At 38.4% G+C, this 26,965-nt stretch overlaps 1 protein-coding gene across 3 annotated transcripts in view; it reads left to right on the top strand.

The window, feature by feature from the left end:
- The window catches only part of MGMT (O-6-methylguanine-DNA methyltransferase), a 307,777-nt gene that overhangs the window by 197,036 nt on the left and 83,776 nt on the right, over positions 1-26,965 (top strand). For 2 of the 3 annotated variants that reach the window (XM_090057514.1, XM_090057516.1), the window contains exon 3: positions 8,092-8,252. The exons of the other annotated variant lie outside the window; for it this stretch is intronic. In XM_090057514.1, coding sequence (XP_089913640.1) covers positions 8,092-8,252 — 161 coding nt within the window. The remainder of the gene's footprint in view (positions 1-8,091; positions 8,253-26,965) is intronic. 3 annotated transcript variants of the gene reach the window in all.

Here is a 26,965-nt window from a genome sequence, read left to right as displayed (position 1 = left end):
GATAAACAATTGCACATTACTGATGACATGCATTTTAAGTCATCCTTATACAGTATGTATAATAGGGGTGTGCGAAGCAGGCGCTATTCAATTTGGATTTGGATTTGGCCCAAATCAGGGACAGTGATTTGATTTGTTGATTTGGATCACTGTCCCTGATTCAGCCGAATACAAAGCTGAAGATTTGATGGTGAGTCAGAGAATTGGTGATTTTGACATAGGCACAGCTTTAAAAGTTTTTTCTACATACCTTGAGGTCCCAGCTCAGCCTGTGAATGCTGTGATGCTGGAGCACATGGAGTGTCCCACAGAAGCATGGGGGCCCCCCCCGTGTGCTCCCTGGAAGACCCGGACATGCACCAGAAGTGCTTCTGGTCCACTTCTGGGTCTGCTGCTGAGTGCACTGGGGAGCCCCCCACGCTTCTTTGGGATGCTCCATGTGCCCCAGCATCACAGCACTCATGAGGCCCTGCTACCTAGAGGTTTAAAAGTCCGAATCTTTCCAAATCTCTCCATTTCAATTCGGAGGGTTCCAGTTCAATTTGGAGAGATTAAAGGGTCTTCTGATTCGATTCAGAGATTCAGCCACCAAATGAGGCTGAATCTCCGCCAAATCAAATCAGGGACTGAAGCTTCGCAGAGCCCTAACATTGTATAACTGACCTACCATATTTGATATTTGCAGGTGCCTGTATAACATTTCTGGTATGAGTTGACCTATGTTTAATAGGATTCCATGTCTTAAGGAAATTAACGCCAGAGTCTTTTGGTGCATCCTCTTTATTTCTTATGACAGCATCTTATATTATTTCAGTTAAATTTTATTTTAGATTCATTGAGTAAAAAAAATATAAATGAGAGCATTCAGGAAGCTTTAAACAAAACCATTCAGACTTGGGATATGGTTAACCACAGTGACATTGAATCCCTAAACACAGTAATATAACTTCTCTGCTTCTCATAATGGTAAGTAATTTAGGAATATTTAAAAATGTTCATATGTGCCCTCTAAAATGTAACATTTCCTCTAGAATAGTATAGAAGCCAATTTCCTATTTATGTGTTTGTTTTGAAAGTATCCCAAAGTTTTGCCAATAGTTGCACGTGTTTTGGAAGAAGCTTATTAAACTGAAACAGATGGTTTTCCTATTTCTTCTCTATTAAAACACTGTTCTTTTCCATTGTTCCATGTAAAATATAGTAAGCCTAACAAAACAATTCATAGCTGGATAAGAGACAAGACACTAGTCTGCTAGGTAGGAGCTTACATAGCTTTACATTGTTGTCTCGCTTACAAAAACATGGGCAGTAGAATCTGTCATGGAGCATAATAAAGAAAAGTATGGTAAAGAAGTTGTATGGGTAGACCAGGTAGTAAGATGCTACAGTGCACTTATCTTGTAGTGGATTTCCCCCAGCTGGTCACTGAAGTTGTCATGTGTATCCTGTACTTTAACCCAACCAAGAATTGACAGAGATACTTGAGGGAGAGGCAGCAGTAATCATCACCAATACAAAAAGAGAGCTGCCTCCTGGCAAAGCTGGTAAGAAATGTGCTAAGCTTGTTTCAGCTGAAAGTTTCTTTTTGCATATTATGCTTCAGCAGCTGAGCTGATGATTGGCATGTGGAGATTTTTGCTATTGGGCTAAAAAAGCACTGCGCTCACTAGTGGGGAGGTGAGCAGTAAGTTTCTAGATTTCAATATAACAAGCAAGGAATCATTATTTGGATGCTCTGCCCACTTGGGAAAATCCAAAGATGATTTTTGAGCAACCTTGTGCTGCTGGGCTGGATAATGATTTGGATTTCTGGACTCTGCTGTAGGAAAGTCTTTAGAAGCCCCTCTGTCATAGGTGCAGCTGTTATGGATACTGTCACACCACAGTTATGTTAATAAAAAAGAGAAGAGTGATGAGTAATACAAGACTTTAAAAAGAAGAATGGCTTTTTTTTTAACTGTCCATTTTTTGTTACAGCTTAAAATAATCATTTTTTTGTGGGGGCATGTCATTTATGTTAAACATCATGTCAAAAATCCTTACATTAAAATTGGAGTCATTTACAGCATTTCAACCTTGAATAGTTATTTAATACTAACAGAGAAAGAGTTGAAAGGAGATGTGGAATAGAAAGGTACAGGGTAAATGAGAGGTTGAGATCTTTAGCCCAAGCACAAAAAGTCAATTTAAGATAAATTTTACTACTCTAAAATTTTTGCAATATCCTTTTAAAGTGGGAAATGTAAGAAATATAGGTTGCATTTTAATTCAGTTGGGGAGACTGGAAATATAGAAAGAAATGGAATCTGTATTCTCTAGGGATGCTGGACAGCACCTAATTCCATTCACTAACCTAAGTAAGTATAAGGCTTTACATCTTCAATGAGAGCACTAGTAATACAAGACAATGCAGTACATAAATAAAATGCAGAAGGCTATAGAAAGAGTGAGAGAGAGGAATATTTTGGTATACTTTTCATTATTGTAGCAAGGTTGCAAATAATGTTTGCGGGGTTTCTCTTTATTTTTTAAAGAAGTTCATGAAATCTTTTAACAGAAATGCGAAAAAATATGGACAAATCTGTTACAGTTGGACACATGAGCACTGTTCTGAAATGCTTCTAGAATGCTTAAGCGGTGCCTTCGTTGAGCAAACGTACACACAGATCTTTCCAATTAAATTGAAGGTTATTGCTTGTTGAGAAAGCTGTGAAACTCATTGAAATAACTGCTCTTTAGTTTCTTGTCTGTCTCAGATGAATATGCTTATTTTCATGTGCTAAAATGAAAGTCACCTTTTTTTTTTTTAGATCACAAGCCCAGGACTCAAGAAGCCCATACGTAAAGCATAGACCCTTATGGTTACTTTGGCCATTATTTTGTTTGTTGTTGGCTCTTTGCCACTGATCGCTGTACAGCCAAGGATTAAGGCCTTTCCCCTTGGGATCAATGAGGGAAAAAATATTAACATAGAGTTTCCCCATCTTCTTGTTTAGTCATTGCAGAAGGCTTGGTGCAAGCCTTTCATGTAAGAGTTAGGTGGGCCTCTACAATTAACTAATAGCCAAGAACTGGAGAAAGTGGACTATAAAAAATAGAGCCTAGAAGACTTAGAAAATAATACAGTGTATTCAGAAACTTCAAAAGAAACATTAGCCAGTGCATAAGAAAGTTTTAACCCAGGGAAAATGTTATATAAACCAAATTATCTGCTCTTCTTCATTTCTGGTAGACATTTTGGGGTTCCAGTTGAGGCATGTGGCATAATTGGGTCAGAGTATGGCTTTGACGTCCCAGAAAGTTAATAAAGTAGAAGTTCAATCCTAGAACTCCAAGTCATCCAGTCCAACCTCTTGCTTAGGGCAGAATCATTCCCATCAAACCATCCTAAACCTGTTTGTGTAACCTTTGAAAACTGTATGCACAACCCTCAGATAGCCTACTGCATTGTTTAGGTTCAAGAGTTGCTGCTACTATAAACCTAAAGACTAGGGACAGACATTCAAAACGCCTGAGCCCAAATTAATTGAATCTTTGCAAGTTAGTTTAACCTGGCTAGGCTGAACCAGTTTGTAACTGGACATACATTCTCTCTGAACTGAGGAAATTCAGGCACACACCTGCTGTGGCTCAGGCTACAAGCCAGGGAGCGCTAGAGCAGCCCATCCACAGGGCTGAGCTGAGGGGGGCATGGCCAGGCCCTGGCAGGACCTCTGATTAGAGAGGGGTATAAACCCCACCCTGCCTTCATAAAACCCAGGCTTTTCACCACTCACTGCTCAAAGGGCAGGAGTGTTGCCAGACCCCAGATCCCTGCTAGCACTCTGAGGCAAGGTGGGGAGGGGGGTGCAGTGCATGCATCTATTGATGTTTCAGAAGTTTCATAAACAGTTTGACCCAACTCAGATATGTCTGATACTATATTCAAGTTTATCTCAAATTAATTTCAGCCATTTTCAAATTGGCTTATGTGCACTGAGTATCTGTTCTATTTCAGGTTTAAACCAGCTTCTGATCACTTAAACCGGTTTGTGTGTAATGCCTACGGTTTGTTTTTCCCTCAAAACAGAATCAGGGGTTGGAAGGGACTTTAGGAGTAATCTTGTCACCGACACAGGCTGCACTAGTCTTAAACCAGCCCAGACAAGTGACTGTCCAGCCTCTTCTTGACCTCGAGTGAAACACTTTTCCACAACTTCCATGGGCAGTGAAGGTGTTGTGCTGTAAATGCTATTTAACTTGTGGTGACATACTATGGATTGCTGTAGCAGTCCCCATTACCAATGCATACATCAGATTCAACAGATGGCTGTAGTTCAAATATCTGTTTAAAGAGAGTGATAGTTCAACAGATCCTTTAATATTGTTGCTTTCTATTAAAAATAGAACGAGTGGTCTGAAAGTGGGGTTGTGCCTTTAGGCAAAATCCTGTGCAAAGGGTTGTGCATAAGCAACAGCAACCCGGCAGGATCCCTGGGAGCTCCTCTCTCTCAGAGAGATCCCTCTGGAGGTCAGTTCCATTCTTGTTTCCCTTCTTATGTCTGGGGAGAACCTTAGGCATAGAAAAACCTGGTAATTTTGCTACCATTGTGGAATAAATTGCACTGCCTCCATACCAGCTCAGCTCTAAAGGCAGGAATGATAGGAGACAAAGCCAAGGGGCTGCTGTTCCTCACCCATTTGCTTCAGAGAAAGGTAATAGTGATTAGCTTGTAAGGGAGATAACAGAAGCTTCTTTTCCTTGCAGTATATGGTACAGTTAGGTACAGTTATAGCTATCCTTCACAATATTAAATAAACTGATATGAAACCATTTGAGTTTGTCAGCATCCTCAATGTGTGTGATGCCACTCCTGAGATACAGAGAAGAGAAGTCCATCAATTGTGCTGCAGACTTCAAAAAAACATTTTTTACTATAATTAATTATGTTGTAATGACTGTACAGTCTCCAGTGAAATGGGGTCCCTTTGGGATGAATGCTATACAGATGTCATCAAAAGGTAGTCCCTGGCCCAGAGAATTACAGACTGTTGTCCTAATCTAGCAGATGGGTCTCTGGACAGCTTCATGCTGTAACTGAGTAACTGAGTGATCTCAGTTACTTAGATATTTTCAGTGGTATTTTTTTAACTTGCAAAAATGGAACAGACTCTTCCCAGAAGTGGTGCAAGCACCTACTCTGGACACATTCAAGTTGTGTTTGAATGCTTATTTTGCTGGGATCATCTAGCCCCAGCTGACTTCCAGCCTCTTGTGCAGGGGCTGGACCTGATGATCTCACGAGGTCCCTTCCAGCCTTAATGTCTATGAAATCTATGAAGTTCATCACTCCTATAAACCAAAAGTAGCTAATAATTAAATTCTGGCCAGGTAAATAAAGGAAAGAGAAGTAAGAAAGCAATTAATTGCTAGACTGTTGGCAAACTTGCAGATTTGATTCTTTTTTAGTTTCTTCTGATTTTCTTATACTCCAAGTAATCAACTTTTCAACTATTACATTTTTAACAGATTGTTTCATGGTCTGTTGCATGCTTGCTGTCTCTCCCTGGTATTTTAACTTGCCTACCTTTGTGTCCCCATTCTGCTGTATTACTTTCTTTCTAATCAGCAATTATGTGGCCTTCGGTGGTTAACAATTAGTTAGAAAATGAATTGGAGTTGGGGGGAATTGTAGGGCCATTTGATCATGTACCATTCAAACAGACAAGGGTTTCACTTCTGAGAGTAATCCCTAAAACAGCTTCTAACTATACATCATTTATCCTATCCAGAGGCAGAGACAAGAGTAGGTGTCTGATTACATTGATATCCTGTTGTTTTCAGTTTCATATGCATCTGTGGATCAAGCATTTGAGGCAGTTAGGTCTTGTTGCAAAGGTGCCTTGTGGCAAAAACAGACTTGGAGTCTTTTGTGTCATTACTGATATCACACATTTTTCATTTGCTTGGGCTTCTTATTAAGAGAAAATATTTTGTTAAATATCTGATACTTGGGCATGCTGGGAAATAGTCTAGGGTGATTCCCCCCCCCCCCCCAACTCTCAAGACTGGGTAGCTAATGGACTGAAGAACTTGGTTTTATCTCCCATTTCTCTCCTCCCCCCCAACCTGGATTCTTCTGAATCCTGATTGCTGCCAGGACCATCTCTTCTTTTTCCTACTTCATAGCTGATTCTATGTACTATTCTGTCATAAAATAATTAGCATTAAGTTTTTAGGGTTCAGTGTTGAGTCATGTGAGGAACTTTTTTTTTTTTTTAATTTCCTAGTGTCTAAACATTTCCAGGTAAAAACAAGAGACCAGGACTTCAATCCAACCTGAGTTATCCTTCTTGGCACTACAGAAGATCCTGCCTTCCTCACCAGGCTGCTTCTAATCTATTTTAAAAGGATCAGAAATGCTCAGGGTGGCTTAGCAAAAAAGCAGTATAAACACTTAGTGCTAAAGGTTTCCTGATACTTAGAGTATGTCAGTAATTGGTGATGTCACTTCTGTTTCTCATAGGTAACTAGACTTGTCACCCTTCTCTTCTGTGCGTTGACTATAGGATAAGTTTTGTTTTGTTGATGCATAAAAAGGTATATTTTCCTGAATTTTCTGAGTCACATCCACAAACATTTGAGTTGTCCTGTGAGATTGGATATGCACCATTAGGAAATCTGCTGCAGAGTCCTTAATTGCTACTGCTTTACTTAACTGGAAGCACATGGATTAGAAAACAAAGTGGTGTGTCAGAGGAAAGCTCCCCACTTTTAGTAACCTTCTCTTTATTCTGTCCAAACTGATCCATCTGAGATGTTTTAAATGAATGAATTGCTATTTTGTTACTGTCACTCAAGCTATCAAGAAGGTCAAGTATTGTGCGATATGCATGGATGCTGCATATAATGAAAGCAAGTCCAGCCATCTACTCTCATAGTCATGTTATAGTAACACTATTTAGGGTGTGAACAGGACCCCTGAATGGAAGAAAGACATCCTGAAATATATAGACATCTTGAAATATTTGTATTTAAGCAGCCTTTTAAAAGCCAGTTAATTCTCATTTGTTTCCCTCTAATTCAATAAAGCAAGGGAACCCTGCAGAAATAGCTAGAGGAAGAAGTGGAAAATATGGTTCTGTGGAATGCTGTTTTCCTTTCAATAGCTCTGTGGTCCTTAAACTGTTTAGACTCAAGTAACCCCTCAAAAAAAAAAAAGCTAGTTCTTAGTTTTCACTTTTTTTTTTTTACTACAGAAAAATAATAAAGTAATTCTTCTGTTGCAAAGAACTCAGGCTACAGCAGGCAGAATAGTTTTAACGCTATGAATTCCTATCTGAAGTCTCTTGGTTTATCTTGTGAATCATGTTTGCAGAGCTAACAGCACTACCATTGTGTAGCACCTTGGGGCATCCTTGATCTCAAGGCACCCCAAAGTGCTCGCAGTACTCTTGGGTAGTGTTTGGGCTCTGCTGGGTTTCAAGGTATGAGAGAGAGCCACTAGCACCTCCTAAAGCAATGTAAAGAACATGCCATTTACAGTCCTGAGGATAGCTGAATTTTTGCAACTAGTTTCCTCTCTGCTGCTGTTCCCCACCTTTTTATGGACTGTTTCTCTCCCATATGATAAGTTAAAAGAAAGACACCTATGTGCATTTCTAAAAATAGGTTACTTTATTTACTGTTGTACTGAATTTTAAAAAACAAAATACTAGAGACAGAGAACATGGTTGAACACACAGTATTTTCGAGGTGTCTAATTCTAGTTCTTTAATGGTTATGAATATACATGTTATAGTGCAACAATAAATTATATATCTGTCATATGAATTTTACACAGTTTGATTCCTCTACACTGAAAAGCATCTTAACAGGCACTTTGTTCCAGCAGCAGAGTGTTACTTTACTGTTTTTCCTTTTGCTGATTTGATTTTCATTTTACTTCCTGTAATGGTATATTGTGTTGATGTTTATGGGGAAAAAATAAGTCCATGCAATACTAATTTTTCTTTCTTTTACTTTGATAAGTATTTTCTGTTTTTTTGCATACTGTGGTATTTAGCAGTTTGACTATCGAGCTTATCAAACTAATGTTATCATTTTTGCAGCACTAAGGAGGCCTCAATTACTTGTGAGCTATGTGAAGGCCCAGAGGAAATGACAGAACCACTGAAACAGTGCACAGCCTGGCTTTCGGCCTACTTCTGTGAGCCCCGGGTAACAGAGAAACTTCCTATACCTTCCTTTCACCATCCAATTTTTGAGCAAGGTTTGTAACCCAAGTAATACCGCAGTGTTTCATTTATGATGTTTTGACTTGATTAACTATCACTTACATCATATTCCCATTTTGACCACACTAGTGTGGGACATTTTTTACATTACTCTAAATAGAGCTGCAAGTATACTGTAGCTACAAGGGTTTGTAATCTCTAACTGCCCCAAATGGTTGTGTTAGTTTTGGCATGTGTTTCCATAATTCTTGGCAAAAGCAATAAAAATGATGCAGTTCAACTCTTGACATTTGCTGGCTGGAAGGCTTAAATATGAACACATCTGAATGGCAGTAAATTTTTCAATAAGCTTATTGTTAACTTAAACTATCTTTTTGCCAGCGACACAGGGAATGAGGCTTATAAATGGACAATTAGCCAGTTCTATAAACACAGTTGGTGATAGTTACGTTACATTAAGTAGCTATATTGTATCTTTTTGATTAGTTTTAAATTTGGTTTCTCAAAGTTATCACAGATAATGTTTTAATTTTTTTAAATGGGTGTAAAGAGCAAGTATTGTTACCCAAGTAGTAGTAATATTCATACATTTAAATAAAAACATGACTTGAGAGAAATTTCCGCTTACCATTTTCCATTTATTGCTTTTTTTTCCCCAAGACCTCTTAACATAAAAGTCAATTACATGAAGTGAAATAGTCCCCAGTAAAAAAAAAATCACTGTAGTTTGCTTTCTGCAGTGGCCTTTTCATGTCTCTCCATGAATGTAATCTTTGCCCATGAATAAAATGTTCATTTTAAGGGAATTGTGCTTTAAATATATTAGAGTCCATAATATTTATTACTAGGAAGTGGACTAGTAGTGCAGCCTCTATTATGCACTATAAGAGAGCATTGATGATTCCAATATAAACTTTTTAAAAAGTTATCTTCGATAATGCAGTTATAAAAATTCCTCAGTTGAAAACTGGAGCCAAATTATAATTCTCTTGTGCATGGAAACTGAGAAAAGTTGATTGTTTCTTCTTTCCCCATTCACTTCATGCTTCCCTGTATGTTGCAGTCCCAGTGCTGTAACCAGCAGTAAGGGAGAGCAGAAGCAATTCCACCGTTGCTGATAGTAGTGCATTACCCACAGGGTTTGAATCTGGGGAAGGTATACCATGCCCTTCTTTGCACTAAGCTATGTTGCAGTGAATTTTTGAGGAAGCATGATGTCTGTCCAAGAATTCCAGAGGCATTGAAACTCCTCTGGAATGCTTGGGAACCTTCGTTAGAATTTTGGTACATATGGTCACAATTTGCACTTAAGTGTATTATACCTGCAAAACATGCATGTCTATGCAAAAACTTGTTTTTGTTCACAAAACAGGTAATTGTGCATGTAGCTTTCCATTTTACATGCACAACTCAAAGCATGTTCATGTTTTGCAGGACTTCTGTTTGCAGATTTCATTTACAAGGTCTGAACACAGATTATTACTGCCTCAAAATCTTATTGGATATTTATCAGTTTTCTTCTGTTGTGATACTTTTAAGTATCTAAAGACAACTTTTGATTGCAAAGTACAATTTGGCAAATTGTTAATCTGTACAATGATCTAATCACATATAAAAGTAACAACTTTGATCATCTGATCATAGGGTGTTTGTAGTGTATATGTTAAAGGTGTTTCTAAACACCTGTTTATGTGATTATAAAGGAGAGATGGCCACAAATGTTCAGTGGATCAGTAGAACTCATTTTGAAATCCCTCCCATCCCTAAAAGGGCATCTCTGATCTTGTTAGCCTAATTGCTCTACAGCAATTATATCAATGTCAGTGACACTGGGAGAGTTCAGAAATCAGACAGGAAGAGCAAAGATAGAGCTAGTGGGCTTAAAGGACTTCTTGGGGCAACATAAGCTGCTTCTCAAGTACTGGTTTTAATTTTGCCGCTCTCCAGTGCCAGACAAGTGGGGATAGTAAATCCAGGCAAGAGTTCAATTCATTTTTGTTTCAAATGCAGACGGGCAGGAGGTTGGAGGCCCTGAGAATTAAGTGTTGTAGTGTAAGAATAAGGTTTTCATATTGTGTTCTGCCTCTCCCTGGTGGTTCTGCAGCTCCCATCCATGGAACAGGTGTGGCTTTTTGGAGGTTAGGGCTTTGCAGCAAGCGTACCTTTCTGCAGATCAGGTTGGCCTCCCACTGCGTCTGAATTGTAATGTTTTGTGACCTTCTGTGCCACAGGTTCACAATTTTGGAGCCCTACAATAAGGTTTCCTCATATTAACATGTGCAGATCCAGGTTTTTTTAATTTAGTCCAATTATTTGCTCTTGAACTGCGACCAGGTGTATACACTTTATGGTAGAAAAAAGTGTGTATAAGGGAAATGCCAACACAGAATTAATTGGTACAAATCAAACTGGCTTGATACCTGCTTCTTAATATACTCTGTGACTTTCTCTCCTCAATAATCATTTCATATAATACAGAAATATTGCTGGATTGAATTGGAAGGTGTCTTATTGAATATGTATTTTTATTTCCTAAACTTATTATTTTAGAAAGTTTTTTTCATATGTAAAGCAAGGTAAAAAAAGGTCACACACAGGACCCAACATAATGGATTATGTTGTACATTTCAGATTACCTGTGAAGGCTGCCTTATGCCAGAATTACAGAACTGCTCGATTTTAAGATTTAAGTAGTTGTTTATATTCTCCACATTTACATTTGAAAGTGCTTACCCATGCTCTAGGCCCTTTAAAAAATAAAAAAAATTGACATAAGCAGAGGAATAATAATCCAAAGCTACAAAAACTAGCCCCATCAGATCAACCTCCTTATGCCAGTCAATCTGACATACAGTAGATTTCTTCAACCAACCATCCTGCAACCTAGCTTCTTTTCCACATTATCTACAAAAATGGGCTTATGGTACATCATACCTAAGTAACCTTTGGCTCTAATGGTCCAGGAGGAAATTGAGCTCCAGATTCAAGGGCATCCCTCACTCCTTAGAAATGCCCTACCTTCAACCCCTTTTCTTCTAAACCTGTGATCTGATAGCTCAACCACTTCTGTTGATATTAACTGACAAGTTATGACCTGAAAAAAGAATAGTTTCTCAGTTGGATTATAACCAAACTATGTAGGGTTTTATACATTTAAAAAAAGGCAAAATCACACTTGGAACTCCATCTGGAAATGGACCATTCAGAGTACCAGTGTAAAGTGCTTTTGGCATGAAGCACCACTCAATGATTGAACAAAATTGTACACTGACTTATGTTTATGGATGGTGTCGATGCACAGTCCCATGTGTAGAGCATGTTACAACAAGCTATTCTCAAAATCACAGAAGCTGAATTAACATTAGCAAAGTCTACATCTCAAAGAAAAAGTTTTGCTCTTGTTACAGAGCGCCGATTGAAGAAAGTCATCTTGGTCACAGCAGCTCCAAAGATTCCTAATCTTACGGTTGTTTCTCTTAGGTGTAGAGCAGTGGTCACCAACTAGTGGATCTCAATCCACCGGTAAATCTTGGAGCCTCTTGCGGTAGATCTTGGAGTCAATCCGACACTGGGGTGGAGGGTTGAGTGCCTGCATGCATGCACATGCGCACTCCAGCCCAGCAGGTCAGTCCATGGGGGAAGGGTCAGGGACTAGATCGAGGCCTCCGCAGTGAGGGACAGTGCTGCAGAGGCAGAAGCAGGGGTAAATTGAGTGGGCCCTGGCCAGATGGGACTTACCTGTGAGGGAGGCGTGCCCCCAAATAATTCTTCCTCCCTCTGGCTCGATCTGTGGCCCCCATCCCTCCCCACAGATTTACCTGCTGGGGTGGTGGGGAGGGTAGTAGCAGCGCACGGTAGATCTTGGGTTGCTTTTAAAATGCTAAAGGTGATCTCCTACTTAAAAAGGTTGGAGACCAGTGGTGTAGAGCATCTGTGAAGGCTGTATGCCACAGATATAGAGCATCCTCAGTTTCTACTGCTGTGCCTTTTGTATGTTAGTGTTCAGCTCTTGCAACTCAAGCCCCAGAAGTCTCAATTCACACAGAAATAGACAACAGGCTTGGGTGATAGAAGTCTGCTAACATTTACATGAAGTAACTGCATTCTTTTATTTCTGTTTTTCCCCTTTTTTTCTATATACCTTCCAAGCTTTAAAGCAAATGAGACATGAATTCTACAAACAACTTTCTTCACTACTCATTCCTTATTTGGTTCCTTGGAAGTACTGCCCCTTCCTGCAATGAGATGGGGGTTGTGTGAAATAAATAATATCCACTCATAATTAAACAATCATAAAGTATATGTACCAGAGGGTGAATTTTATATTGCCTGTTCCATCTTAATTTGGTATTTTCTGACTTTCAGGAACACACTTGGCAAGCTAAATGCTATCCTTTAATGTATTTTTTTAATCCCATACCTACGGTTGTTTAAAAGTAAAATGGAAAAAAATTGTAATAGCTCTTCATCATGGACAGTCAGCGGGAGGGTTTGAACCTTTATCTGGGCTACTGAACGAATGACATTAGATGGCAACAAGAAAATGCTATTCCAAGTAGGGCTCAATTTTAGGGTTGTATGCCGAGTCAATGGACAGTTCAGTAATGCCTGACTCTCCTTCTTCCTGTCCTTGAGGGCTGCAAGTCTTTTCCCCAGGGAGATAATATAAGTGACTAAAATCATCTGTGGAGCTGGTCTGGGTTTTTCTCAAGTCCTACTTTGCTTTGGGGTCCCTAAGCAGTGCATGATGTATGCTGCCAAAATTTTGCTGACAACATAGGCAAAAGAAGGGAAATAGCAACTTTCAAAAGTCTGTATCTCAGCCAGAGCTTAGTGGAATTTTATTGTGCAAAGAAAAGGAATTTCTTTTATTTCAGGGCTTTCTCCCATTGAATTTCAAGGTCCAACTACACATAATGCTAGATCTTCTCAAAGTAGGTAGCGAAAATCTTTAATAGTGGAAACTATTAGTTAACTTAACTATGGAGTTCCTGTAAGCTCCCTTGTAAATTAGAAAGGGTGAGTTGGTCTTGTAAATTTATGCCAAATCAGTAAGGGCTTACTGATTAGTAGATTGATGGCAAGGTCAGCTAATCACGAGTTTGCTTACTAGTTATCCACTTCTGTATTTTCATCTTATTGGTTAGTACAGTGAAAAACATCGTATGGTTGGGAAACTTAGTAAAGAACAGTCGTATTTTTCTCAAACAAGACAGGTTATTAAAGAAACAAAACCAAAAGAAATTGGACACCATAAAAGGTTGCCGTTTACCTTATAACAAATAGCAGTCCTCAAGCTCTGCTGTTTCACTAGGATAGAAACGCCATGCAAAAGTCTCACCTCTGAATGAGATGCTTTGGCTTTGCAAGCTAGGTTTTCATATTCCTAAGCTCACGGTTACTGAGTCAGGTCACAGTGCAAAAGGGATAAACCCTAATTGTCAAGAAAGCACTTCTTGGTTGTGCCTTTCATCTCCTCCCAGCTGCAATATCCACCACCCTTTTCTCTCCTAACGTACTTAAATTAGCTCAACATTTCCACAAGGCTTCACAGCAAATGTGCAATCCTGTGTGTCCTGCTATCTACAGAGGAAAAGGAAACAGGGGGGAGGGAAAGGGAACAAAACCAATTAAAGTGAAAGGATGCAAACAGAGGGGAAAGTTTGCATAGGCTTGCTCTAGTCTAGGTCAATTCAGTGTCCATTGTACAAAGGTATTTTTAATGCAAAAAGTGATATTAGTCACATGCATAACAAATGCAGAAGGTTGTAAAAGATGTCCCCTGCAAACGTTCATTTTCATTCTCTCTCTCTATGTCTATTTAGACAGAAATATCTCAATTCTATACCCAGCCCAGGAAGCTATTATTGCTTAGTGCTTGCCCCCGCCCACCCCCACACCCAACTGAAAAAAACCCCCTGTACATCAGAGGAGGTTACATTAGTTAACCTGGTTCCAGTCAGCTCAGTGACAGTTATTCACACTGTGAAGTGTTCATTATTGGGAGGGAAAAGTGCTGTTTACCTGTTTTGAGTCACTTTATAGGTATTGAATCATAGCTGTGAAGTCTGACTTCTGCCTAGATGTGGGATTGATACATCCCTTCTACTTCTTTACAGAAGAACGTATCTGTTGAACCTCTTATTTGAAAAGGATCTCTAATGGAAATCCAGCCACATGAGTTATAGGGATGTGCACTTTCTTTGTGAATGAATTAATTTTCCCACTGTGTCCTGGACTGTAGTCTGTGTCTTCTATAACATGGAAGGCCACGTGTGCCTACAGTCAAAAGCAGTATGCATCTTGGAAGGCATTCACTAGAAAGGAGAATAGCAGCATTGCTAGTATTGTCACAGCATGGTAAAATCACTCTCCAAAAATTAAAAGTCCATCTCTTACCATCAGGAAAGAGGGTTAATAGTCTCTTGATCACTTTCTACCCCATTTCAAGAAACATGTAGCAGTAGCTCTTTGTTTTGTTGCCATATGGGGAAAAAAATGATACTAAAAGTAAGAAATAAAAAAAATAAAAAGGGCAGTCTCCTGCAAGGCAATACTAGGAAAAAAACAGCTATGTATATTTTTCTTGTAACTGTTTTGGAAGAGCACTTGCCCACAAAAATTGAATTGCCAGAGGTCAAATGTTCTCTCTATGTAGTTGTATTTTTGCAGTTGCAACTCCAAATAAAATGTACACGTTTTCTGAAGATAGTGGAGTTATAGTTCAGTTTGTTCCTTTAAACAACAGATTCAGCATCACATGAATTTTTATACTCAAAAAGGATTGTTTTTGAAAACTGTACTTCTTATACTTAAAATGGGTATACAGTCCACTGTATATCCAAAGTATTCTCTTACATTTTAGTGAGATTGTCAGATACTTGTCTGGTGTATAAAGGCACATATGTGAATGAAAGGTTACCAGAATAAGAAAAGCATTTACAGTGTTGAGGTCAATACATATAATTTTTCATTTGCTTTAAATTAAAGCTTGTAAAAATTGGTGACCTTGCTGAGATATTACCTAGTGAAGCTCGAAGGTTTTAAACCTTCAGATGCCAGTTTATTGATTACAACAAGGTAGCAACTTTATATACTCTAAGTGGGAAAGAAACAGCTGATGAAAATGTAATTCTTTAAAACTTGAGCTGGTGAACTACTTTTTCAGGGGCATCAGAAGCAGAAAGCTAGGTCTAAGGCCTTCCAAAGCTACAAGTGGAAAAGGTAAGAAAAAAAGGACTGATCAAAAGAATAGGAATAGATGGAAGACACCCATGAATTTAAAGATACCACTGCAAACTGTCAGATGTCCTGAATCAATACAGCAAGGTCACTGCATGGCAAGCATGAACATTTTTATATAGTGGAAAATATAACCTTATATATTGGTGATTTGAAATTGTGAAGAGAAAAGGAAACACTTGAAAGAGAAAGAGAGACAGCAAACAGAAATAGGGAAGTAAAATTGAGCTATGAATGGTTTAAGTTGTTTGAAATTCAAAATAACGATAAAAATGAAAATACATCCTAAAGGTGAACTGAAAGCTTTTTATTTATTAGAACACAATTATAGTATTTTGAGCTATTCATCTACTAACTTATCATTTCTTTAATAATTGCAGTTGAGGAATATGCTGAGGAATCTTCAATTTCTATGGGGTTTTCCAGTGTTAATGGAAAGGTTGTGTTGTAGGACTGATTTATATTATGCATCTATTTAGATTTTGAATGCAGTTGGTTCAACAGAATTGTGAAGACAGAGAAGAGGTAAAGTTATGTGAATAATCTTAATGATGCATTTCGCTTCATTTTTAATATGTAATCCTAATGTTGGGGGAGGAGAGGTTAAGAAATACATTATGGATACTTGAGCTGTTTCCCCTGAGCATTTACAAGTTGTTCTGGATTGACTGAGATTTTGATAAGAAATTTCCTTTAAAAGTTTCCCCTGAGCATTTACAAGTTGTTCTGGATTGACTGAGATTTTGATAAGAAATTTCCTTTAAAAGTTTTAATGTACTGAGGCATGAGACTTAAGACAAGTAGCAAGATACAATGTTGAGGGATAGCGGAGGGCAGCAGAGGTTGAAAATCTTCTGCTCACAATGCTGTCTGCTTGCCCTTTAAATATAAAAATTGTGAAAACTCATTATCTTTTTTTCTAAGTCAGCATATTAAAGCAAAACCACGATATTTCAAGATATGTGAAGTTTTGCCCAGTGTCTGGTGGTTCCCAACCTTGGGTCGTGACCCAAATGAGGGTTGCAAGGGCAATGCCGATTGCGCCACACACAAACAACAAGCACACACAAACAACAAGCCACGGCACGCACCAGGAGTGCCCCCGGGCTGCTGCCACTGCCCAGCAGTGGGTCGCAGCAAAAAAAGTTTGGAAACCATTGGTTTAGTTGCATGGAAGAAAAAAATGTCCATTTCATTTCTTGTAACTTATCAAAGGACAAATTTTGCTTAATTTTTGCTATAACCGATATGCAACCCACTGGAGAGTGTATTTAATATATATCTTGAGGGTATTATTTATAGTCCATATATGGACTGTTGTTTCTGTAACTTCATTAGATGTGCAAATGTTTTCTAGGAACTTTAATAGAAATGTGTTTTACAGTAGAGAGAAATGATACAATGCTATAAAAAAAAAAGAAATTCTCGGGCAGATTATTAGTACTTCACATAGCTGGACATGGCAGATTCAAGTGCAAAGAGATGACAAGTTTTCATATTTCTGTCTGCCAACAGGAAATTCAAATTCCATAGACTGGCAGCTTCTTTTATTACCATTTCATGTGAGAATAGCTTTGATAAGCAGAAAGTCACTGTTTTGTTACACGTTTAATGGATTTTTACAATCCAATACCTTCCTACAATGCTCTTCAAATAGAAATCAACCCTTACCCCACCTTCAAAAAAAGAAAAGGGAAAAAAATATTCCTGCTACTTTTATGTCCTGACTCTCATTCTCAGCCCATCTTCAGTCTGGCCCCTCTATTTTGTGTCAACAAATAATCAAACTTACAATAAATTCTAGACATGATCATTAGTAAGAAAGGGGCTGATGCAACTTCTTTCTCAGTCAATGAAAAGATTTCCATTGAGTTTTCTCAGAGTGGTTTTGGGTCTTAGTTTGTAGGCATACATCTAACTTCTCTACCTTTGTACTCACTGATAAGTGCGGGCATAAACATGATGGCATCATTATTTGCGTGTATAAACTGTCTTCATAAAATGCTAGGCCTTCTATGAAAAATGCACTGTTGGAACAAATGTAAATTATGGTCTTTGTGATGTCTTACAGTGTACAACACCTTTAAGCTGTATTGTTTCTATGGCATTCAGAGTTGAGGGGAAGGAATTGAATGGAGTGATTCAGTAGAACTAGGTAGAGACCCACTGTGTCTGGGGCTCAGGACTAGGTAAGAGACATCTAGAGATGCTACTAATGGCTGCCAGTAGTATTTCTACTGGACCTACAAGCTTTTCCTCAACTCCCCGTACACATGGTCCTGTACTCTGGTAGCTAGAATATGTTTCCTATAGGCCTAATGGCTTCCCCTTGAAAATACCCAACTCCAATTTTGATTGACTCCCATATGGGTGCACTAAGTCTTGCATTTCTCAGAGCCTTCAGTTTCTTCGCTTGTCTTTCTACAATATTAATAATGCACTAAGTATTTTTGTGTGTGTGTTTGTTCATGGGGATGATAGACCAGAGTTAATTATATTTCATTCTTTTTAAAAGTAGCATAATACCTTTCGTCAAAATCTCTGGAAAAAAATAGTGATGATATCAGATAGAATAGCGGGGAAACCAAGTATCAATGTGCAAATTAAGGGGAATAAACATATGACTTTTATAAAAATAAAATTTAAATTTATCAATTTTGTGTGGTTCTCTCCAAGTGGCAGTATAGGAAGGTAAGAAAGTAAGATTCTCTTTTTCTGTTCTGCCTGTTTTAGTTTGTTTAATTTTCCTGAAACTTTTTCTAGACCTGTAGCACACTTAATAAATGATTTATTATATAAGCAAGAGAAGAGGCACAAAAAAAGCATTTCATAAACTACCTACCCTCACATATGAACTTTTAACTGAGCTATTGTACTTATTTCAGACTGATGAGAGAAACGTACATCAATATTGATGACATCTTGAAAAGTATGTTGCTTTGAAATGTTTTGTTTCAGATGTCGCATAAATGTATTTAGTGTGACTGTTACTATGGTAACCGCTTTGTTTCCTTTACTAAATGCCATTGTTAATTTTTTCACAAAACATATCAGAAAATGTTGTTGTGGGATTTCCAGCAGGCTTTATGCATCTTTTCTTTATATATATTCATTTAGGTTGGAAGGGAATGAATTCTTGAATACAGACACTTTTACTACTTGACCTGAGTATGCCCCTTTCTCACCTGAAATCAAGCCTTTTGCTCTTTCTCCCTTCAGATTGTATAAGTGTAAATGTTTTAGAAAAAAGGAGTTACTGAACTTCATAAACATATTTTTTTCACTGAAAATTTGCATCCCATACTCTTTTCAGACTAAAATATGCAAGAACAACATAAGTGGCACACTTTTTTTTCATGAATTGGGCTTTTGATGTTCAAGAGGAGCCAGTATTAAAGGACATCCCTAGAAGGCTGTAGAAATTGTTCCTATTTATGACAAATGTAAAACAGTACAAATCTAGCTGAATATTATGGTGTCATTAGTTTGTGAATCGCATCCTTGAAAATAACTGTGGAGGAGCCAAATCGGTTTAAAAGAAGATAACAAAATGGTTTAAGCTACTTAGGTTGAATGCCAATTATATTTTAATATTCAACTGAGCATATTTTACTAAGAAAAAAGGCAGCGTCGACGCATGCATAACTCATTGGCAGCGTCGACCAGCTGTGCCACTCTTCTCTTCGAATCACTTTGTGCATTTTAGTAGCATGGTAATTTAGTAGAGAACTACCTGAGTGATGGCATTTTCAATGAGCAGGTAATCTACAGAGAATTTTTATATGGTTATGAGTTCTGTGCTTCAGCCTGGCAACACAAAAATACATCAAGACCAATTACGGTATCAACTTTCAGCGTGATACCCTTGCCACGCAAGTGCATGTATTTCTGCCCCAGGCATTTCAAATTGCATCTAATTTGAAATCTTTGGGGTTTTAATTAAATTTCAGAATATATGGAATTCTTCATTAGTACCTGCTCTGAATAGCAGATTATACTTCTCTCAGTCTCTCGTTAAAGAAGTAGGCTGTAGTAAATAGCATGTTCAAGAACTGATCATTTGTGGTGCCTGGATATTGGGAACAGAAATAGTGAAATGCAAAATAATATCAAAAAGATTATTAGTCCAGTGAGGGACTCTTGATTTGTATTTTAATGGAATTTTACATTTCTCTTAATGATTTGCAAATTGTCCTCTGATTATAAGATGCATTAAGCTTTTCATTTTAATGGCGAGACACAGCCATTAGCAGAATTTTTTTTTCTGTCTTCTTTTTAGAGTGCTTCCCTGCAGCAGATAAATATTGAAACCATTAACACCTTTTGATGTACTTTATAGTGCTGCAGCCTGGACCAGTACATGAATGAATGTGGGCTTTTATATTTTAGCACTTTGCTTGAAGCTCATGATTGTCTTTACATGGGTGAACAATGAATGAAACTAAAACTACAACTCTTTTTTGGTCAAACAAGAAAATAAAAACTCATTTCCATACAGTTAATATGCCAAATGCTCCAGTAAACATTACTGATATTTAATGCAAAAAAACCCATATAAATGTCAATAAAGGTCTTACTTTTTTATCTGAAGAGAGGTGGGTTAAGGTTGATAGTCTGACCTTAACTGACCATTCATTAGAGGGAAAGTATTAAGAAGTTGGAGTATCAGTTTTTATTAAGAATTCAGAGCAGTTTATCATCCTAATGTGAAAGGTATGAGACCATAGCTCCCTGTTTTCAGATATAAGAATATGCATTTTCCCTTTGTGTCAGCCTTTATTTTGAATTTTCTGGCTGTTGTCAATTTAAAGCATGCCCTTAATGTTGTCTAAACACATTTTTCTGTATGTGTTAATTTCATGGGGTTTATCAAGACAGCCTGAAATGAGAAGGAAAGTATTTTATGTCACGTATATAATGTGTATTATTCCCAGATAGTATGGAATTCTGTAAAGAAATTGGCCTTTTCTATCAGGTAAATATGTGTAACCCTTCTGCCAGATGTCAGTCGGCAGCAACAATGGCCAGGTTCAGTTTTTGGTACTAAATATTTTTTACCTGATCTCAAGTCCCTACCCTGGGAAACGCTAAATGAATTACATAGACAAAACCCCCTCCTCACAAACAGTGTAAACACAAACGCAGATATATTACAAAAAACAGAGAAAAACACCAAATGCAGTTTAAAACACTACTCACTACACAGCAAAGTCTATGGGTAGCACCCTCTTAGGGAGGCTTCACCTGTATTCAGGCAGTCTGGGATTTAGGGTCTCCCCAGTGGGTAGTTCTGGGGGCCTGCACCCCTATATCTGCCCTTCAGCAATAGGCTGGAGAAGGGGGCCCACATCAGAGAGTGCTATGAGGTGCTGCTTGGGTTCAGTGCCGTGGGGAGCTGCTTGAAAGCATGGGTCCTCCTGCATTGCAAGGAACTCCATTGCTCCTGGAGAAGTAGTGGAGCACCAACCTCAACTTCCACATGGTGGGTTTGAGGGGTTAACTGTGTTTTTTGTCAACATACTGCACTCCAGAATTCCTAATCCCAATCCCAGCTCTGCTGGGCAGAAAGCTGCAAAAGAGCTTAGAGGAAAGGTCAGGCCTATCTTGGCCCAGGCCTGAACTACATCTAGCGCCCAACCGGACCACTTGGTTGGGACATAATCTACAAAAAGGACAGAAGGAGGCCCAGGCCTATCTCTCTGGGCCTGAACTGGACAGCAAAAAGCCAGCCAGGCCTATACTACACGGAGGCCTGTATAAACAAAAAGTAGTACTAGGTCTCACCCTGGCTCAAATCTGCCAGCTAAACATATAGCTGACGTTCAGCCACACAGCTAGACTGAAAAGCAATAGCTGTGAAACAGCAAGAAGGGTCCTGCAGCCTGGACATCCAGTCCCAGCTATAGCACTGAGACACGGGGGCCAGTAACTGCCAGGACCTATTCCTGGGCATCTTGCTCCAGAGGTTAATACCCCCATAGCATTAATCCACTTAAGAAAAAAAAAGAGGGGAAAGAGGGAGGAAATAGGAGTCTCCAACTCCGGGATAGATTTTCCCTTCCTGTACTTCAGGCTTTCCTGTCACATAGCTTTTGCTTGCCTCTCCAGTGAAGAGGGTGGGGAGCCCACTTCCCCTCTCCCCCTCCCCCCGCCAAGGGAGCTGGTTTTCTGGCTCCCAGTTCAACTGTGTAGCTCTCAATAGCCCCAGGAGAAAAAGCTAGAAACCTTAGATGAGTTGTTCTTATATACCTAGTGTGACATCACCCAAGCCTTGTCCAATTAGGGAGTGCCACACTACAGCCTCTCTCTTAATCAGTTTGCCCAGAGCATCTGCTTCCTCTGGCCAGTGAGGCCAAAGGGTTTTACATATTTTGCCCAGATACAGGTCTCAACTTGCCATATGCTGAGCGCATGCCCAAAACAAGAAAGGCCATCTTGCCCACATAAAACACACACACACAACACACAAACCAGTGTGTGGCGGGTGTTACATATGTATTTAGGCAGGACTGAAAGTCCTATAATACCTGAAAAACTAGAATGGTTCTTTCATAAAGAGATTAATTAAATTGGTTATTTTGGGGAGTTTTCATTTGTGTTCCTCTTCTATTTTCCTCTTCTTCATCCCTACCCCTTTGGGCACCTGTATTTCATCTCATCCTTCTCAATCTTCTTTTTCCTGGCACAACACTGTGTTATAGGAACTATGTCCAACCTGGATGACTATTTATGATCTACTTACTTAATTTCAAATCCCAGTCTGTGAACAACTGGCCTTGAGGGCCATGATGTGACTATTCATGTTAGTAAAGTTACCTGCATGTTTATTGGCAAGGTTCATCTTTGTTTGACTACTTGGATGCTCACGAGTTGAAATTACAGTAGTACGGTAGTCATACAAATGCCCAGATAATACTATCACTGTCAGTCTGGTGGCTAAATAACTTTATAAAATGGTGTATATGTATTATATAGCTCATTGATTAAATATATATTCCTGTGAAATATAAAAATCCCTTTATTGTTAATGTAAATCCTGTGGTTGAACTCGGGAAATTCCAAAAGTAAATTGCTGCGCCTTAATTCTAGTTCCTTTTATATATGTCTAGATGATATATTATATACAATACCTGCAGTTATTAATTCTATATAAGAAAATGCAACCTACCAGAGGCTTGATTTTATATATTTGCCAGATAATAATTCAAACTAATAATGAATTGATACAAGCATAATAATAGTTAATTCAATGAAAACATAAAGTGCTGTGCCAGTTAAATTTTTCACAGAATATTATTTTTTGTTTAATTAATAACAAAAATATAATCTTTTAAATAAAGTTACTACTTATAGTTCTTTAATAAACTAGTGAGGGATTTTTATTCTGCTGTATTCATACACAACACAATACACATGCATTATATTTCAAAATTAAAATATTAATTTTCTAGGGCAGTTATCTTTGGCAACAGAGTCTTCACAAAGCAACAGAGGGTGCAAATTCCTTGATCCAGAGCCATTTGGGAGTGGATATTTGGGACCATATTGAAAAATGAAACTATAAAAACACCTCATCAGTGTAATTCTAAGTGGAATTATATGAAAAAAGCAATTATGCTTGGAGCAATGAGAACTACAAGAGAAATGGTCTCACATCTCATCCTATCTCCCCATTTTGCACAAAGGTCCTTTGCAAGCAGTCTGAGAAACCTAAAGAAAGAACTGGAAATTATACATCCTTTCTGACATAATCAGATCTTTAACAGTCATAGTAAGCTTTATTGTTATACAACCCTTTTTTGAAATACATATGGATAATTTTTCTAATGTTTCATGACCTCACTGTTATCCTTTTTCATGGAGAGTGTTAGTTGTTCTCTAAGTAAATTTCCTGGGGTACTTTAGGTTCATAATGAAGAGGGTAGTAGACTTCAAAATAGCAGCTTGGAGGAACAGTATACAATTGTACAGTACAACAGGACAATATGGATCATACACCCATTCATGTAAAAACAGTTTGTAAAATATCATTTAATGTAGTGAGGGTGTTAGTCAAACTGTGCTCCAGCTGATGTCAAAACTGATGGGCATACTCCCATTGATACTGATAGAGCATGAATGGGCCAATTGTGATAAAAAGACTGTTTAGGACTTAATGCATGAGAGCATGTTCCATATTCCAAATTGAAAGGGTCACAGTTTAAAACTATGGAACTAATTTTTTTCAAACATGTCTTGAACCATAAATCTCCTGTGAGTCTGACCAAGTAACTAAGCCTGAAGTCTAACAACAGCAATTTAAGATTACAAATGATATAATGCTTCATTAGAACTGTGAACAGGAAACCATATTGCACATAGTCTGTATTCCTTCTGTCTTCCTTCTGTGAGACTAAATGAAACCCCCTTCCTAAACCTGGACTTTAGTGTTGCGTGTAATAATAATGGAATGTCTTAACACAACTTTCTGCACAAACCAAGCAGGACCTCCCTGTCTGCCCATGGTGTACTATAACCAGATGCTCATACTCACCATTCTTAGAGCCTGGTGGGTTTAACAAGCTGCACCTGCCACAGCTTATTGGCAAAACTTACTTAGTAACTTCAGACAGCTTTATAAGCCCTGTTAACAAAGGGGTCAAAAGAGGAGGCAGGTCCTGTAAACTTGTTATGGTAACACATGAAGGTGTGTATTTTTTTTTCAATGTCCTCATAATGCAAATACAGTTGAATTGAATTTGCTCCACCTTTTTTTGTTAAGGAACAAGAAAAGGAACTTTCATCCAGTTCAGTCATGAAAATGTTAATACATAGAAATTCGTATATGAAAACTGTAATCAACAGAAAAAGAAGGGTTAAAGTGGAATTTGGTAGTATATGCTGTAGTAAAAGCTACAGTGCATGCTATAGTTAATTGAGTTAGAAGATTACGGGCCAGGTTCTCATCAGTGTTTTCATTCCTATGTGAGCCTGGAATCTAACAATTCCAGGCTAGTAAGGAATGCTCTTGGCGCATATTACTCAGGTTCTTGGGTCTATGCCTCTTATTCTGCAATGAGCACTGTAGCTGGATTACAAATATAAATTAAAAGAAACCAAATTATTTCCCATATTGGACTGTAATTTCAAATTTGTCTGAATTTTCTGACCAGCTCTCTTTGTGACTGAAATAGGCTCTGGAAATACTCTTATGAGACCTCTTGGACAAGAAAGGATGCCTCATTGTGTAAGTTTAAAATTGGCATTTATTTATATTAAATGATAAAGATATTTAATGAAAAACTCCCTCCATTATGTACAGATACAGTATTCAAAGACATCCTTAATTTTTAGATGCACTAAAACTGCAGTTCCTTTTGACTTCAGTTAATGCATTGGAGCTTGTTATGTGTGAAAATCAGATTCTTAGTAGACTTCATTTTCTCTGTTTGCAGGAACCATTTTTGGCTTTTCAAATAAATCTCTTTTAGTAATTCGTAATTTCACTAAAAACCTTTACCAAAAAAGGAGCATTTGGGGGTATATTGTTCATAGTTGCTGCCTTCTAATATTGATGATGGTATGTTTGAAAGTGGCCTAAAATCAACTCCTTACAAAGGAGTTAAAATATTTGTTCTTTGAGTGCCATTTTGAATGGCGAGCATAGGCCTGGAGCAGATTTCTGTACCTGAGTGTTAAACCCTTAGATATGGGGCTTATTAGAAATGCTGACAGATTCTTGTTGGTACTGTTAGCACTACAAATGATTGTATTCTAACAGCTATATAAGATCTTAACTTACTCTCATCCAACAGCCATAAAACAAAGTCAGGTTATTTTGTCCAAAAACACAACATTATACAAAAATTGAAAGTTCTGATTTACAAGACAGGCTTTAAACCTTCCAAATTGAGACCTTTAACTGTGTGTATATTTTAGACTTTTTTAAGCAAGTTGTATAATGAGTCCATGAAAAGTCTTAATATCTTGTCTGTACCTTTTCGAATCTGTCAGGAATTATCCTCTTACAGCTTGTTAATAAAGCTATTGCCACTTCTAGAACAGTTACAGTGCCCATGCAGACTGAGGATTTAGTCCTCATGTGAAGGATCAAAACTATGTACAGTGAAGACAAGAGTCTGGTAAGGAGGGAGGGGGGAGTAGGAAGAAGGAGAGAAACCTTTAAAGATGATGTAGATTATTGCTTTTTATGTATTAGGTTCATTAGTAAGAGCATAATTCTGAAGCTGTTTTAACAAATGCTCAGTTTCTTGCATTAAAATAAGTAATCTGTTAATACCACAGTGAAATACCTGTTGAATTAATAGTTTATTAAAAATAAGTAAGATGTACCCAGAGATTAAATTTAAATGCACCATTTATTCTTTACATGTGTTGACCTGATAATAATGTAAATAGCTATGAATTTTCTGTGCACTATGACACCTGTATCCATCCTGAAGCAGTATAACAAATGTTAGAATGTAGCTTTTCTCTGTTTTTACATTTAAAAGACTTTCATTGTATCATAATTTTAAAAAACAACAAAACAACCCTGTATTATAAAACATAGAAAAAGGGGGGTGGTGAAGCCTCCAGACAATGTACAAACTCGTGCTGATGGAGTTTCCTATAGGGCAGCAGTGTTCAATTAGCAGCCTGCAGATGTATCCACCCATGAGGAGTTAAGTTGCAGCCTGCAGGCTCCCAGTTGGCCCTCACTTCCCACCCCTGTCTTGCTCCTGCTCCTCTGGTAGTAGCAGAGTCTCTGGGGCAGGGCAACATGGCAGGAGGGGGCCTGGTAAGCTAGGGTAAGCATAGCTAGCGGAGGGTTCATGATACTTGTGCAGCAGCACCCCATGAGAAAGAGGGAAGGAGCGCATCCACATGGCAGCTGTGGGGGGTCTTCCCATGGTGTAGCACAGGATGGGGTGGGCTTGTGCTGCTCCCACAGTAACGGGAGGGCTGCATATGCAGCAAGGAAGGCTGCACATGGTACCCGCAGTGTGCAACCCATGTGGTATGTAGCTCCTGACCACTTTGAAGCTGGAAAGCCCTGCTGTATGGCATTGTGAGACCAGATATTAATAAAAAAACTTCCTTAACTGTACAAGTAGGAGAGAAGTGGAGGTCCAAAAAAAAGCTGGTTTAAAAGAAATGGGTTGGTATAAGGGTTCTACCTTTCTCAAGGAAAGAAAGCCCCGGCTATTGAAGGCCCTCCTCTTAAACGTTACCACGAACAGCTGAGGATTTATGGTGGATACAGATTACTAGCACTCCTGTGTCTATGCTGTGTCTATGCTCCCTGTCATCCACACTGACTTTCCCAGCTCTGCTGGGTTCTGAGGGTGAAGGATGCATAGGGCAACTATTCCCCATATTTCCTCTTATAGTGATCTTTCACCCCTCAGAGGTAATATAACCCCAACTGTGCAGGGTTTGCTCTATAGTCTTTCTGTAAATACCCACTATGGGAAGAGACATATCACACTGGCTACACCCTTCTGCTTGTGTATAGAAGTGCTAT

Source organism: Crocodylus siamensis, chromosome 7 (assembly GCF_052110815.1).
Source record: "Crocodylus siamensis isolate JL-2025a chromosome 7, ASM5211081v1, whole genome shotgun sequence".
Taxonomy (NCBI): domain Eukaryota; kingdom Metazoa; phylum Chordata; order Crocodylia; family Crocodylidae; genus Crocodylus; species Crocodylus siamensis.
Note: the sequence above shows the minus strand (reverse complement) of the source record. Positions and strands in the feature narration are given on the sequence as shown.